This window comes from Suncus etruscus, chromosome 12 (assembly GCF_024139225.1).
Source record: "Suncus etruscus isolate mSunEtr1 chromosome 12, mSunEtr1.pri.cur, whole genome shotgun sequence".
NCBI lineage: Eukaryota > Metazoa > Chordata > Mammalia > Eulipotyphla > Soricidae > Suncus > Suncus etruscus.
The window spans coordinates 18,172,597-18,188,772 of record NC_064859.1 but is presented as its reverse complement, the minus strand read 5'-3'; the positions used below and the strand labels follow the sequence as shown (position 1 = coordinate 18,188,772).

The following is a 16,176-nucleotide window of genomic DNA, read 5'->3' as shown; positions in this document are numbered from 1 at the left end:
TTTCTCTCCTGGGAGGGGCTATCAGAGGAGAAAGCAGGTAAATGAAGGTGGTAAGAAATAATTGGTGGGGCCAGAGAGAGAGCATGGAGGTAAGGCCTTTCATGCAGGAGGTCATCGGTTCGAATCCCAGCGACCCATATGGTCCCCTGTGCCTGCCAGGAGCAATTTCTGATCGTGGAGCCAGGAATAACTGCTGGGTGTGACCCAAAAACCACACATACACACACAAAATTGGTTTCTAAATGAACCCTTATGAAGCAGGAGGGATAGCACAGCCAGGAGGTCACATGCCATGCACCAGCATCCCATTTGGTCCCCTGACCACTGCCCAGAGTAACCTGAGTACCACTGGGTGTGAAACCAACCAAAAACTGAGTTGTATTTCAGGACTAGAGGGGAGCAGAGATTGTGTGGGGAATCAGGTACTTGCCTTACACATACACACACATTCTCTCTCTCTCTCTCTCTCTCTCTCTCTCTCTCTCTCTTTCTCTCTCCCCCCCCTCTCTCTCTCCCCCCCCCCTCTCTCTCTCCCCCTCTCTCTCTCCCCTTCTCTCCCCCTCTCTCCTCCTCCTCTCTCTTCTCTCTCTCTCCCTCTCCCTCTCCCCCCCCATCCCCATCCACTGGGTGTGAACAACCAAACACCTGAGTTGTATTTCAGGACTGGAGGGGAGCAGAGATTGTGTGGGGAATCAGGTACTTGCCTTACACATACACACACATTCTCTCTCTCTCTCTCTCTCTCTCTCTCTCTCTCTCTCTCTCTCTCTCTCTCTCTCTCTCTCTCTCAAGAAAGTGGTCTTGGGGCTTGCTGAGAAAGTTAGGGTGCTTGCTTTGCACCCCACAGACTTGGTCCTGGCATTCCCTGTGGCCCAGGTGGATGGGCTGTGAGCTAGGCTCCTTCCTGAGCCCAAGTATTTGATGCCTTCCTGGCACTGGAACAGGGGGGTCTCAACAACACCTCCTGCTTCTAGGCGTGAACCCCAGAAGGTACCTAATTGGGAAGATTCTCCCCAAATAGGCGTGAGCTTGAACTGTGGTTTTGTATTTGGAATGCAGACAGGACATTGTTTGGTAGCGCTGTCCAGAAATGCCCTGTGAGTGATTCTGAGGCCCTGGATTAAGCCCCGTCCTGCCCTGTTTCTGCTGGTGGTTTCTCCCTAAAGAGCCCCTAAGAGACTTAAAGGGGGAGCATAATTTTTAATACGATTTTGAATTGATTTCCTTTGATTCAAAATGCGTAAAACTTGATGGACAGGGGCTGGAGTGGTGGCACTAGCAGTAGGGCATCTGCCTTGCACATGCTAACCTAGGACAAACCGCAGTTCGATTCCCCCTGGTGTCCCATATGGTCCCCCAAGGAGCAGTTTCTGAGTGCATAGCCAGAAGTAACCCCTGAGCATCATTGTGGCCCAAAAACCAAAAAGAAAAACTTGACGGACAAATCGTATGTTCAAACTGGACCACACTGCTTTGGGAGAGAAAGTGCTCCTGGGTCTGGGTTTTCCCCAGGTTTCAGGACAGAGCCACTAGCTAACACCCCAAGGTCCCCGGGAGCTCTGGACAGGGCCAAGGGAAGCGCCAGGTCCTGGGGGTGGGTTGCAGGGACCCTAGAGGTGAGGCTCAGGAGTTGGCTGGAGGTGTGACCTGAGAGTGGGTGCAGGCAGGCGGGTTTGTAGAATCTAGGCCGTGATGGAGGCGCCCGGGCAGGGACAAGCAGGTGTGGGAAGGGACCTGTCATCCATCAGGCCTGGCTGAGGCCACCCCGAGTCCCCTTCAGGCTTCCTGGGCCTATAGCTCCCTTGCATCCCTAGTATATACCCCCTCTTTATCCCAGCCCTGCCCCAGGCCCTGACAACTCCCTCACTGAGATCTGACCAAAGAGGGACCCCAGGCCTTGCAAGGGCTCTTGGGGGTGGGGGCATCTACAGCCAACAAAGTGCCTGTGGTCTGGGTTTACCCCTCCATCCTGCCCTTATTTATTTATTTATAAATATTTATAAATAAATTTATAAATAAATATTTATAAATAAAAAACGGCAGCGTTCAGGGGTTCCTCCTGGCTCTACACTCAGAAATCTGAAATCTCTACACTCAGAAAGCTCCTGGCAGGCTCGGGGGACCGTATGGGATGCCTGGATTCGAACCATCGTCCTTCTGCATGCAAAGCAAATGCCTTACCTCCATGCTATTTCTCCGGCCCCAACCTTTTTTTCTTTTTTTTAAGCAAGCAGAAAATGTCCTTATTCTGAGGAAGCAATGAAGTGGAATTCGAGCTGCCCGGAGCTCCTCACAGCCTGTGGGGCTTCCTTCCCATTACCCTGTTGGTGCCTCTATGTGACTCATCCCTTAGTGGCACCCAAGGGCCATGCAGGATCCCGGCCACCTTGTGAGGTGACTGGACTCATCTTCTACATGCGTTCTGCAGTGTGAGGAGTATTATGAGGGCCGGGAATTTAGCACAATGGGTTGGGCTCCTGACTTGCACAGGGCTAACCTGGGTTGTATCCCTGGCAGCCCCCATGGGGTCCTCACACACTCCTGAGTGCAGAGTCTGGAGTGAGCTAAGCTCTGAGCAGCATCAGCTGTGGCCCCCAAGTAAAACAAAATGAAAATATGGGGGTGGGAACAAGGAAGATGAGGCAGGTGTCCTGGGCTGGAGCCCTTAATGGGTGCTGGTTTATCCCCTTCTCTCCCCCCTCTCTCTCCTCCATCTCCCCTCCCCCATGAGGGGCTCCTGCCCTCCCTCCACGTTCCACTACACAGTCTCAGTTTCTCCTTTAAGTGACCCTGATGGGCACTCCGACCCTGCTGACCACTGACTTGCATGCACACTGTGTCCTCCTTCCTTCCACTCCTAGGATCTGCTGAAACCTTCAGTTTGTTTTATCTCCAGCTTTCTCTGTTTCTTTCTCATCTGACAGCTTTTTCTGTTTTCTTCTTACCCCAGTGAGCAGCAGATCAGCTGCTGAGAGGGAACCCCAGATGGAACTGGGAACCCCTCTCCCAGGTGTCAGTAACAGCAGATAGGTCTGGTCAGGCAAGGGATCTTCTCACCTGGGTTCCCAAGTCCCTGAGTGTGACACTGGGGGATGAGCATGGTGTGGCTTCAGAAAACAACTGCTCTGGGTCAAGCTCAGGTTCTACCCTGTTAAGTGATTTTTTTTATCGCATTCGGGTGCGGTTTCGGCGAGGGGGCGCTAGAGGTAAGGTGCGTCTGCCTTACAAGCGCTAGCCAAGGAAAGACCGAGGTTCGATCCCCCTGCGTCCCATATGGTCCCCCAAGCCAGGGGCAATTTCTGAGCGCTTAGCCAGGAGTAACCCCTGAGCATCAAATGGGTGTGACCCAAAAAACCAAAAAAAATAAAAATGTACCAAAGGCATCTACATTTTGGTGCAGGTGAGGGTAAGTTATTTACTCTGAAGCACAGCTACGTGCCTGACTCCCAGAAGAACTCAATAAAGTTAATGACAGACAACAATGACAATTCTAGGGGCTGGAGAGAGAGCACAGCGGTAGGGTGTTTGCCTTGCAAGCAGTCAATCCAGGACAGATGGTGGTTCGAATCCCAGCATCCTATATGGTCCCCTGAGCCTGGCAGGAGAGGTTTCTGAGCACAGAGCCAGAAGTAACCCTGTGCACTGCCGGGTGTGGCCAAGAAAAAAAAATTAAATTAAATTAAAAAATAAAATTGCCCTTCAGGGACCAGGACTGTTTGTTTTGCTTTTGGGGCACACTGCTAATGAGGGATTACTCCTGGTGGTGCTCAGGGGACCATATGGGTCGCTGAATCCAAAGCAGGCACCCTACCATAGTATTTCTCCAGCCCCTCTCACACAAAAATTTCTTTTTGGATTTTGAGCCATACCCGCTGGTGCTCAGGGGTTACTCTGGTCTCTGCACTGAGAAATCACTGCTGGCAAGCTCAGGGGACCATATGGGATGCTTGGGGGTCCTAACCACTATGTCATTGCTCCAGTTCCTCCCTCACAACAACTTTAAAGAGGCACTTCACTGACCTTCTCCTTTTCTCTCTCTGTGCTCTGTGGCCCAGGAACTAATTGGTTAAGTCGGGGCAGAACCGGAGGTCTTTGGGACCCAGTTCCAGCCGGCGGCTGTGTTCTGAGAGCATCGCGCCCCGGGAGGCCCCCCCCCCTCCCCGACTTCCAGGGCTAAATAAAATGCGGGTTCGAATGTTGCTTCCCGGCGGCCGGCAGCCGCGCAGTCGCCCAGAGACCAGGTGGACAGACTGACGGTCCTTCTGGGGGCATCTTTGGGAGCAGGGTGAGTGGGGGTGAATGGGGGTGAGTGGGTTGGGGGCTTTAGAGCGAGCGGCAAGATCTGGGTGCGAATGGCTTTGAGATCATCGCCAAGTAGGAGGCGAGCAGGTGCAGCCAGGGGCAGGAGATGCTCTGATGTAGCTGCCTCACTGTACCCTCGGCACCAAGGGCAGAGCCCTGCCTGAGAACTCTGAGCCAGAGGCCCACGCTTGGGCGCCCGCTTTCTGCTGCCCCGGGGCTCTGTTCAAAGACTCAATTGACATTTAGTAGTTGAGAGTTACCCACGGGGGCTTTGCACCTGGCAAACCTCACCTAGCATTCTGACCCCCTTCCTTGCCGCCTTTCCCCTCTCAATGTGGTTCCACGGAAAGGCTTTCCAGAAGGAGGGCCCAGGGTTGACTCGGGAATCATAAACAGGGAGAAGAAATGGTACTTAATGGGGAAAGGGATTGTTCCTGGGGGAAATCTAGAAGGTGTTATATATACTTTAGACAGTTATGCAAAGGGCTACGGAATACTATATTTAATATGTAGCGTATGTAATATAGGTAATGATGAATATTATATTTGGGAGAGGGCTGGGTCTTGTGCCATACGTACTCCATGGCCCGAGGGGTTCCCTGCAGCTCTGCTTGCTGAATGGGGAGTCACCAGCGTGTACAGCTAGTGCTCCAGCCCTTGGCTCTCCCCGGGGTCCCTCCTTCTAAGTTAGATACGAACATCTCCACCCTTTCTCCCTGCCCATGCCTGTCACCCACCTGCTTCTCTCCAGCCTGATGCTTGGCTTAGATTACAGTTAATTTGATCTCAGCTGATTGGCAATAGATCCCAATAGGTGTTGGGATCTATCCTCATCCAAAATGATAGGAGTTCTGGGCAGCTTCCTGTTTGCTCCCTGACAGTTCCTGAGGTGCTGCTGGTCCTGTTTGTTGTTCTTGAAAAAGGGCAGTGTCGGAATAAGCCTGGGCTGCCCTATCATCTGCCCTATACACCTAGCAGTGCCCCTAACCCCCATGTGACGGCTGCACACACACTATCAGAGGTTTCAGGGAAAGTGCCCAGGTCTCCCCTTAACTCATAAATCTCAGTGCTGGAGACTGTCCCGGGCAAGGCCCTTGCCTCTCATGTGGCCAACCAGTGACCTTTGGTATCCCTTGTGGTTCCTAGAGCCTCACCAGGATTCCTGCTTGAGTTGAGAGCCAGGAAGACACACGAAGAACCCTGACACATACACACACACAAATTAAATGAATGAAATACTCTCCAGGTAGGATCTGGAGCCATAGCACAGTGGGGAGGGTGCTTGTCTTGCATGGGGCTAACCCAAGTTCCATCCCCAGCATCCCATATAGTCCCCAGAGCCTGCCAGAAGAGATTTATGAGTACTCCTGTGGGGGCTCAGCCTAATAGTACACTGGAAGGGCACTTGCCTTTCATGTGGCTGACCTGGGTTTAATTCCCGGTCATCCTGCCAAGGGCGATTCCTGAGCACCTTTAGGAGTGGTCCAAAAACAAACAAAAGCCTTTAAGCACCACCGAATGTGATCCTAACCCCAAAGCAGGAACCACACTGACAACCACATGGAAGTACAGTATGGGGGTGGGGATGGTTACCCCGTGGGGAAGGGTAGCATCCCAGCCCTAAGCCGTGAGGAGGAGAGATTTGGGGGAATCGTATTTTCTGCTTTTGCTTCAAAGGAGATGTGAGATCAGTGCTGGGAAATGCTGGGGTATCTGTGGACCCCCAGAGGTCACCCTGCCCCCCCCATTAATACCTCTCTCCCTGGATGTCTTTCTCCACCCCCTCTTTCTCTGTCCCTTTCGGTCTCTTTCTATGTTTGTGCGTGTGTCTGTCTGTCTCTATCCCCTCTCTTTCTCTGTCCTACTCTGTCTCCATCTGCCATTCTCTCTGTGTGTCCTTCTCCGTCTCCGTCTTTGTGTCTGTCCCTCCCATCTCTTTTTCTGCCCCTCTCTGTGTCTGTCTGTGTTTCTCTCCCTCTACCCCTTCTCTTTTTCTGTCCCTCTCGGTCTTTGTCTCTCTATGTTGGTGCGTGTGTCTGTCTGTCTGTCTCTCTCTCTCAATGCCCTCTCTTTCTCTGTTCTTCTCTGTCTTCATCTACCACTTCTCTCTATGTGTCCTTCTCGGTCTCTGATCTCTGTGTCTATCTGTCTCTCTCTCCCATCTCTTCTGTCTCTCTCTGTGTCTGTCTGTGTCTCTTTCCCTCTACCCTTCTCTTTCTCTGTCCCTCTCGGTCTCTGTCTCTCTATGTGCGTGTGTCTGTCTCCGTCTCTGTCTGTCTCCATCCACCACTTCTCTCTCTGTGTCCTCGGTCTCTGTCTCTCTGTGTCTGTTGTCTCTCTCCCATCTTTTTTCTGTCCCTCTCTGTATCTGTCTGTGTCTCCCTCTACTTCTCTTTCTCTGTCCCTCTCGGTGTGTGTGTGTGTGTGTGTGTGTGTGTGTGTGTGTGTGTGTGTGTGTGTGTGTGTGTGTGTGTGTGTGTGTGTGTGTGTGTGTGTGTGTGTGTGTGTCTGTCTGTCTGTCTCTACCCCCCCCTCCTCTTGCAGACTCTTCTGACCCCCTCCCGTGGCTCTCTGTGAACCAAGATCCTTCAGGTGCCCGTGCTTGCCCGAGGAGGAGACGGAGACGATGAACAGTTCGGCCCACCTCGACCTGGGCCTGGGCCTGGGCCTAGGCCTGGATCCGGGCCCGGTCCCCACCTCGGCCTGGGCGCGGGCCTCCAACAGCTCGGGCGCGGACGTGAGCCCGCCGCCGCCGCCACCACCCGGGCCCCTGCCCGTGGCCACCCTGGCGGCGTGCGCGGCGCTGCTGGCCCCCGCGTGCTGCCTGGGCGCCTACGGCAACTGCCTGGCGCTCGGCTCGCTGCTGCCGCCCGGGCCCCGGCCGCGCGCCCTGGCCCGCGCCGACCCGCTGGCGCTCAGCCTGGCGCTCGGCGACCTGTTCCTGTGCGCGGTGGCGGCGCCGGGCTTCGCGCTGCTGCTGCTGCTGCGGCCGTTGGCGGGCTTTCCGGGGCCGCCCGCCGGCCTCTGCGCCGCGCTGCGCCTCGCCAGCGCCGGCTGCGTGCTCGCCTCGCTGCATTCGGCCGCGGCCATCGCGCTGCAGCGGCTGCGGCTCGTGCGGGGCCCCAGGCCCGGCGCCCGGCTCGGCCCGCCCGGCTCGGCGCTGCTGCTCGCGCTGCTGCTCTGGGCCGGCGGGCTGGCGCTCGCGGCGCTGGCCACGCGCGCCCCGGCCCCGGCCCCGGCCCGGCCGCGCCTGTGCCTGCCGCTGGCCGGGCCCGCCGCGAGCCACGACGACGACGACCAGGCCCACCGCGACGACCCGGACGAGCGCGGGCACGGCCGGGCCGCGCGGGCGCTCTACGCCGCCGACCTGCTGGGCTGCGTGGCCGTCGTGGCCGTGTCCTACGCGCTCATCGCGCGGGCGCTGCGCAGGAACGCGCGGGCCCGGAGAGGAGGGGTCCCGGGGGCGCACGGGGGCGTCCAGGCCCAGAGCTCCCCGCCGGGGGCGCAGGGCGGCGGTTGCATCCGCACCCGGACCCGAGCCCGGACGCCCAGCCCCGGGCCCGCGCTGGCGGCCAGGGACTCGCAGGCCGTGCTCACCTGCGTGGCCATCGCGGCCTCGGCGCTGCTGTGCTGCCTGCCGCTGGCCGTGGCGCTGCTGCAGGGCCTGCTGGCCGCGGGGCGCTCGCCGCTGGAGCCCCTGGGCTTCGCGCTCGTGCTGCTCAAGTCCGGCCTCGACCCGTTCATCTACGCGCGCAACAGCGCGGGGCTCCGGCGCCGGCTGCTCTGGGCGCTGCAGCTGCTGGGCCCCGGCTGGGCCTGCCGGCGGCACAAGACGCGCGTCCGGGCCCTGGGCCAGGGCGGCCTGGAGGCCAACAGGAACAAGGCCTCGCACCACGACACCAACTCGGCCTACGTGCTGTCCCCCCGCGCCCAGAGGAAGGGCGTGGACCAGGCGTGCGGGCCCAGCCAGGCCGGGGAGCCCGGGACGGGCAGCCCCCAGGGCACCACCGGGCATCCCCGCCGCCTGGGCTCCAGCCCCGTCCACACCCGCGTGGAGCCCTGTTACAGCGTCTACAGCAGCAGCAGCCCGGCGCCCGGTGTCCGTGGGTCCCGCCACTCGCGGCCTGGCCGCCCCCTGGCCTGGACCTCTTCGTACCTGGCCTTGCACTGTCACCCCACTCGCGAGCGCCTGCCCGAGCGGGACAGCACGTCCGCCAAGCAGATCCCAGTCCCGTCCGTGTAAAGAATCTCATGCAGTTGGGCCCTGGTACGAATGGAGGTTTTCTTTGCTTTGACATTTGTGAGCTAAGTGAGTGGTGCATCAGAGCTTCAAGGCAGCCCAACAATGCTTACCTTACACAGCGAAGGGTTGGTTGGGTTTCCCTTCCCTTACCTGTTGGGATCTGTGCATCTGCTTGCTCTGGCTTTCCCCGGAGTTTTCAGGATTTGAGCTAGAAGGTCAACCAACTACCCAGACTTCAATTGGCGTCAATCTTTTGTAGCCAATCCTTCCTAGGTAGCAATACTGATGGTGCTACCGGGCTCCAGTGCGCACTGCCTCCTTGGATCAGGATCACTGGGTCAAGTCTCTCGGGTCATTCGCATATTCCTGAGCTGGATGGTATTATTTTAAAGAATGTGAAGGCCCATCTTTTCCCGATGCTTGTTTTTGAATGACAGACTCAGCATTCCTCTATTTATTAGGACTTCTGGCTTGTTGAAGCATTGCAATAGGGCACTTTTTTTTTTTTTTTTTTTTTTTTTTGGTTTTTGGGCCACACCCGTTTGACGCTCAGGGGTTACTCCTGGCTATGTGCTCAGAAATCGCCCCTGGCTTGGGGGGACCATATGGGACGCCGGGGGATCGAACCGCGGTCCTTCCTTGGCTAGCGCTTGCAAGGCAGACACCTTACCTCCAGCGCCACCTACCCGGCCCCGCAATAGGGCACTTTTGAGGTAGCAGCTTCCTTGGAATGAATAAAGGATGTGCTGTTGGGGGCAGGAAAGACATTCTTTGGTGGAAGTTCACTTCTGGTTTGCACTGACCCAGTTCCCTTCCCAGCACCATGAGCCTTGGTGCTTTGGCAGGGTAGCCCTAGAGATTCCCAGCACCATTGAGTGTGGCCTTGGTAGTCCCTGATACCACAGGGTCTGAGCATCACTGGCTCCTGACTCCTTCCCTGAACTGCTGGCTTGGCTGGCTGAGACTCACAGGGCTTGGAGGCCCCAACAATAATACACCGAAAAATCAAAATAGATTGTATATGATTAACCTTAGCAAAAAAATGCACAAGCATTACGCACTCGCTTTTCACAAGATAGCCAACTGAGAATCTAGTATCATACTTATTTTTATTATTTTGTTTTGGGGCCAGACCCAGTGGTGCTCAGGGATTACTTCTGACTATGCACTCAGAAATTATTCCTGACAGGCTCAGGGGACCATGTGGGATGCCAGGAATCGAGCCCAATCAGTCATGTGTAAGGCAAATGCCCTATCTGCTGTGCTATCGCTCCCTAGTATTATGCATTTTGCCACTGATTGTTATAGACATTATTATTTTATGCCGATTGAGCACAAAAGGATGAGCTCCATCTTTCTTTCAAAACATTTCTACTTGTTAAAAAGAAATCATTCTGTATTGGACTTCTCTTGCCCAAGAGCCCTAGAAAAGGGCCCTAGAAATTGGGAGAGGGGCCTCACTAGGCCCTCTGTCATGGCTGCTCAAGGAAGTGGAGGGCGAGGCAGGCAGAGAGGCCCACCAGCAAGTCTTAATAACTATCTTGACAGAAGCATTGTCTTTTTCTGAATGACTAGGGGAGGAAAATTCTCTCACAATGATGTTTCCAAGCACATGATCCTATTTCTCTACGATTGATTTGACACTGGAGATGGGCAGGAAGGAAGCAGAGATGAAGAATTTCTTTTTTTTTTTTTGCGGGTTTTGGGTCACACCCGGCAGTGCTCAGGGGTTATTCCTGGCTCCAGGCTCAGAAATTGCTCCTGGCTGGCACGGGGGACCATATGGGGCGCTGGGATTCGAACTGATGACCTCCTACATGAAAGGCAAATGCCTTACCTCCATGCTATCTCTCCGAGATGAAGTATTTCAAAGGCTCAAACTCACCTTTTGGCTCTGTGGATCCTGGCAGGCTAGTTCACTCCTATGTTTATGGAGGTTTCTTTGGTTTTCTTGAACATGTCATGCTTTTTAAAAGTCTAACAGCGAGACACAAAACAAGTATCAGGCATAAACCTTTCTCTTCCTCTCTTTTTTTCTTTCTATCCCCCCTCTCTCCCTCTCTCTCTTTTTGTCTTTCCTCTCCTCTCTCTTTCCCTCCCTCTCTTCCCCTCTCTCTCTCTCTTTCCCTCTCTCCTCTCTCTCGAATCACTGCTCAGAAATAGAAGGTGTGTGGCCCAGAGGCCTTTGCTTCCTCCATATCTTTAGGAGCCCCCCCCCCCCCCATTGCAGAGGTCAGAAAGGCAGGCGGACATGGTGGCCAGCCGGACCTCTTACCTGTCTCTGCAATTTCTGCTTGAGAAAGTTTCATTTGGGTTTTCAGTTCCCCCTTTAGGATGATCTTATCCCTTTCTTTCTCACCCTTTCTTCCTTGATTTTGTTTTGTTTAGGAGCCTCATCTAGTGGTGTTCACTCAGAGTTTACCCTGGCTCTGTGCTCAGCGATCACTCCTAGCGGGGTTCAGGGGACCTGATGGGGTTCAGGGGTTGGATCCAGGTCAGCAGTGTGTAAAGCCAGAACTTGACCTGCTGTATTAGCTCTCTCCAGATCGGATCTTGTGCAAAGCAAGCTTCATACCCGTTGTACTAGTTCGCTTGTCCCCATCTTCCTTTATTTTTTTTTTTTTTTGGTTTTTGGGCCACACCCGGTGACGCTCAGGGGTTACTCCTGGCTATGCGCTCAGAAGTCGCTCCTGGCTTGGGGGACCATATGGGACGCCGGGGGATCGAACCGCGGTCCGTCTCCTAGGCTAGCGCAGGTAAGGCAGGCACCTTACCTCGAGCGCCACCGCCCGGCCCCATCTTCCTTTATTTTTGCTATTAAATTTTATAACAGAAGATAACATATTCACTCTCATATGTTTCTCTTTTTTTGTAACTGAATGCAATTTTTGGAAGTCACTATTACCTATTTCAACCATGCTTTTCTATTTTTAAAAAGGACGCTCCATTAGTACTTCTACGAGATGTTAGTGTACTACCTCTTTTTGAAAAAGAATTAGGAAGTCTGATACTCCAAGATCACTTTAAATATTGTGACAAAAAAATATTGTGACAAACTAAAAATTAGACTTTAGCTTAAGTTCAAAATCCAGTATTTACTCCAATAAGTCAAATAACTTTATAATTATAACTAGTAAGATACTTAACACGTTTTAAGATCTTTCTCTCAGCCAGGCATTTCAAATGTGAATAAATAAAAGATTTTTTAATTGTAATTTCTACTTGTAAAATTTGAAAATGACAGGTTTTCTTGTCAGTTTTGAGATGACCCATCTTTGGAAAGTAAAAATTATCAATAAGGGGCCGGTAAGGTGGTGCTAGATGTAAGGTGTCGCCTTGCAAGCCAAGGAAGGACTGTGGTTCGATCCCCCAGCATCCCATATGGTCCCCCCAGGCCAGGGGCAATTTCTGAGCGCTTAGCCACGAGTAATCCCTGAGCATCAAACAGGTGTGGCCCGAAAAACCCAAAAAAATTATCAATAAGATTAAACATGTGTGGGGTCAAAGAGATAGCATAGTGGGAAGGCATTTGCCTTGCAGGTGGCCGACCCAGTATGGACCCGGTTTGATTCCTGCGTCCATATGGTCCCCTGAGCTTGCCAGGAGCTATTTCTGAGCTCAAAGCCAGGAGTAACCCCTGAGCATTGCCGGGTGTGGCCCAAAAACCAATCAATTAATAAACTGCTTTTAAAAAAAAAAGATTAAACATGTGAGGGGCCGGAGAGATAGCACAGTGGGAGGACATTTGCCTTGCAAGCAGCTGACCCAGGACCAACAGTGGTTCGAATCCCAGCATCCCATATGGTCCCCCATGCCTGCCAGGAATGATTTCTGAGCACAGAGCTACTTAGTCTCTTTATGCTCATCAAGAAATGATTGATTCTGAGATGGTGAGTCCCTCAAAGGTTGGGCTGCATGCTTTGCATGTAGGAGTCCTAGGTATGAGCACACCTTCTGGTCCCTCCCAGCACTGCTGAGCATACACAGAACACTTCTGGGTGTGGCCCCAAACAATGAAAATAACAACTAAGCAGGGATTGATTTAACTTGCATGAAATCCATCGTAGGCTTGATTCCCAGCTGTCCTTCACATCTCTGTGGATTTAGCGATAGGGAGACATGCAAACTCTCCTCAAAAGGGCTAAAATGAGAACTAAGAACAACGAGAATTTACTTAATCAGACTAAATTAGCAGGGCACAATAATTAGTTCTCCCGATGCTTTTAGCGTGATGCAAAGTATGTGATGTATTTCGGACATTTTCTAATGATTCTGATGTTGACTATTAGGCCAGATATGTATTTCTAATGCTTTTCATGTACTTTAAAAAATAATGTTTGGAAAATAAACGTTATGAAAACCCAGACTTTCCTGAACAGGTTTCAGTGTGTAACTTTGTTGTCTGCTCATTTACAAGTCACCAGAGAGCAGTTGTGGAGAACCTATGGAGGTGAAGCACCTGCCTTGCTGGTTTGATCCCTGGCACATACAGGGGTCCCTGGACACTGCCAGGAGTGACTCCTGAGCACAGAGCCAAGCAAAAGTACATCCTGAGCACCATTGGAAGCGACCCCAAACCAAAACACAATTAGATAATAATGACTTGATGAATTATTAGACACTGCATTCTTGCCTAAATCTGAGAGTTCTGCAGAAATAATGAAATAACCTGTTGACCACAGTTTAGACCTGTATGCTCAAATTAGTCATCTTTCAACACCCTTCAGGGCCATCCTGGTAGCTGGTGCCCATGTTTCAGAGTGATAATAAAGCAGGGAGGCACTTGCTTTTTAGGCAGTGCGACTGGGTTCAAACTCTGGCATCCCACATGGTTCCCTGAGCTCTGCCAGAGTGATCCCTGAGCACAGAGCCACGAGGAAGCCCTGAGCACTGCTGGGTGCAACCCCAGAGAAACAATAGCAAAATATTGTCTTGACTTCCACTTTGGCTTCTCCTTCACTGCTGCTGTGACAGTGATGGTGATGGTGACTCCTGCTGTGGTGCTCGGTTATCCACCTGGTAAGGGCCGGGGTCAGCAGCTGCGGTGATGCTGCTGTGATCCTTTGCTTATGATCATGATCTAGGGAGATGATCCCTAGATTACAGATTATACACATACTTCCACCCTGTGTTTGCACTGTCTTGATGCATCTCAGAGGCCCAGATAGGCAGAACATTGGTTGGACCAGGCTGTTTGGCACCAATGTAGGCAGGCAGTGCTGTGATGGAACTTGTGCTCCCAGCCGTGGGAACTGGAGCAAGAGTATGGCAGGTAGGGCATTTGCCTGGCACGTGGCTCACCTGGGTTCAATCCCCAGCACCTCAGAGGGTCCCCTGAGCCTGCCAGTAGAGCACAGAGCCAGGAGTGAACCCTGGGCTTTGAGTAAACCTTGAGTCAGGAACCAACCAACCAACCAACCAGTCCAATGTGTGGCATGGTAGCCCCTTGATCATATCTGATTACTTTTTCCTTTTTATTTATTTGTTCATTTAATTATTTGGCATTTGGGCCACACTTGGTGGCGCTCAGGGCTCACTCCTGGCTGCCTCAGAAATCACTCCTGGTAGGTTCGGGGGGACCCTATGGGATGCCGAGGATGGAGCCCAGCTGTACTATTGCTCCAGCCCACTTTTTCCTTTTTAGTTGTGGGTTTGGGGCCCACACTAGACACAGTTCAGGGGCTATGTCAGTGTCGTGCTAGAGGTTACTCCTGATAGAGGGAGGAGGCCATACAGTGCTGGAGTAAGATGCAGGCTCCCTGCCTACAAAGCTCAGACCTTCGGGCCACATCTCTGACATCTCTGATGCCACATTCTACTCATGGCTCCTTTTCTTTTGAGTTGCCTTTGGGGCCCACACCCAGTAGTGCTTGGCAGCTGCTTCTGACTCTGTACCAGAGGTTCATGCAGTGCTCAGGGGCCCATGTAGTGCTCAGAGCCCATGCAGTGTTAGGCCCACCAAGCATTGCTGCTATAAGCCTGACCTGTTCCTCTCCCTCTCCTCTTCTCTCGCCCTCTCTATGGGCATCATCAAGTTGTCGCCAAGGGCTTGTCACTAACAACAGCTCATTTCCGCTCCTCAGTCCAGAGGCTCTGAGTCCAAGGCCAAGAGGCCTCTAGAGATCAGAGACTATCTCTTGGGAGCCTCTTTCCGGGCATGTGGAAGTGACAGTCTGCCTGGGGGCCCCAGTGCCTCTTCCCTGTGTGTCCTAGTTGGAGGGGGTGCTCCTCTGGGTCCTTCAGACCAGGTTCCACTTGTATGGCCTCCTGTCACCACTTCACCCAGTGGCTCACCCCAGAATTGAGTGGCAGCGGGGAAGGGAGGGCGCTCAGGACTCTCTGTTGCTGCAGGACAAGAACTTGGTTCTGGGGACGAAGAAATAGCAGCACAGTGGTAGGGCATCTGTTTTGCACAAGGCTGACCTGCGATGGACACAGGTTTGATCCCTGGCATCCCATAGGGTCCCCCAAGCTGACCAGGAGAGATTTCTTTTTTTTTCTTTTCATATAAATCTTTATTTAAGCACCATGATTACAAGCATGTTTGTAGTTGGGTTTCAGTTATAAACAGAACACCTCCCCCATCACCAGTGTAACATTCCCACCGCCAATGTCCCCCTTCTCCCCCATCCCTGCCTGAATTCACGACAGGCATTCTACTTCTCTCATTCTTTAGCATTGTCATTAGTTGTTAGTGTAGTTACTTCCAGGAAAGATTTCTAAGTGCAGAGCTTGGAGCACCCCTGAGTGCCAGGTATTGCCCCAAAACAAACAAACAAACACAACCAAAAGCCCTCCCTTATTTCCCAGGAATCAAAGATCTAGCTTAGTGGAAGGGCACACAGTGGCTGTGTGAGGCCCTGGTTACTCGCTGGCACTGCTTATCAGCTAAATAGAAACCCCTACCCACCCACCCCCATCCCCAGAGAAAGCATCATGAGGCCCAAGTCAAGAAACAAAAAGGTGGTTTCACTTAGGAGCTGGGACTCGGCTCAGCACTTCTTGTCTTGCAGGCCAAAGGCCATGTGTCCTGTTCCTGCTCTAGGTGCCTTTTGGCTGTTGCCACTCTGTGCCCTGCCCTGTCCTGTATGGGATCCTGAAGCTGCAGCAGTCAGGTGTGTGCTCAGACCTGCACCCTAGTGAGTGTGACTACCAGAGAACAGCAGGACCAGGGTGTGAGCATCACAGCCTGATGTGCAGCCTCCAGAGAGAAGCTCAATCAAATGCATGAGCACTGTAGTGAGAGTGTGTGCAGATGCACGCATCACCACAGCATCCCTGAGGGAAGGGTTGAGGGGGTGGAGGAGGGGGAGGCCTGGCTGTGGGGTCCTCAGCACTGTTCCAGCTTCTTGGACCAGCTCTGGAGCTGCGGGCAGGGACACACCCATGTCCTCACTGGGATCCTGTGACTCATGACATACGACATGGGCCTAGAGACACTTGTCCACAATGAGGACTCCAAGGAGCAGAAAGGATGTCAGTTCCTGGGAACCAAAGGTAGAAGACCAGCATGGTAATGTGAAATTTCTCTGTTCCAATCAGTGAGTTCAAGTCCAGTTTGTCTTTTTTATTTGGGTCACACCCAGCAGCGCTCAGGGGTTACTCAGGGCTCTGCACTGAGAAATCACTCC

General features: G+C 53.1%; 2 protein-coding genes across 2 annotated transcripts in view; one reads left to right on the top strand and one right to left on the bottom strand.

Moving 5' to 3' along the window:
- The window catches only part of ERLEC1 (endoplasmic reticulum lectin 1), a 548,089-nt gene that overhangs the window by 499,632 nt on the left and 32,281 nt on the right, over positions 1 to 16,176 (bottom strand).
- Positions 4,162 to 8,577, top strand: GPR75 (G protein-coupled receptor 75). The gene is made up of 2 exons (XM_049784556.1): positions 4,162 to 4,285; positions 6,847 to 8,577. Exon 2 carries the CDS (start codon positions 6,929 to 6,931, stop codon positions 8,543 to 8,545), a length of 1,617 nt encoding a protein of 538 aa, XP_049640513.1. The 5' UTR covers positions 4,162 to 4,285; positions 6,847 to 6,928; the 3' UTR covers positions 8,546 to 8,577.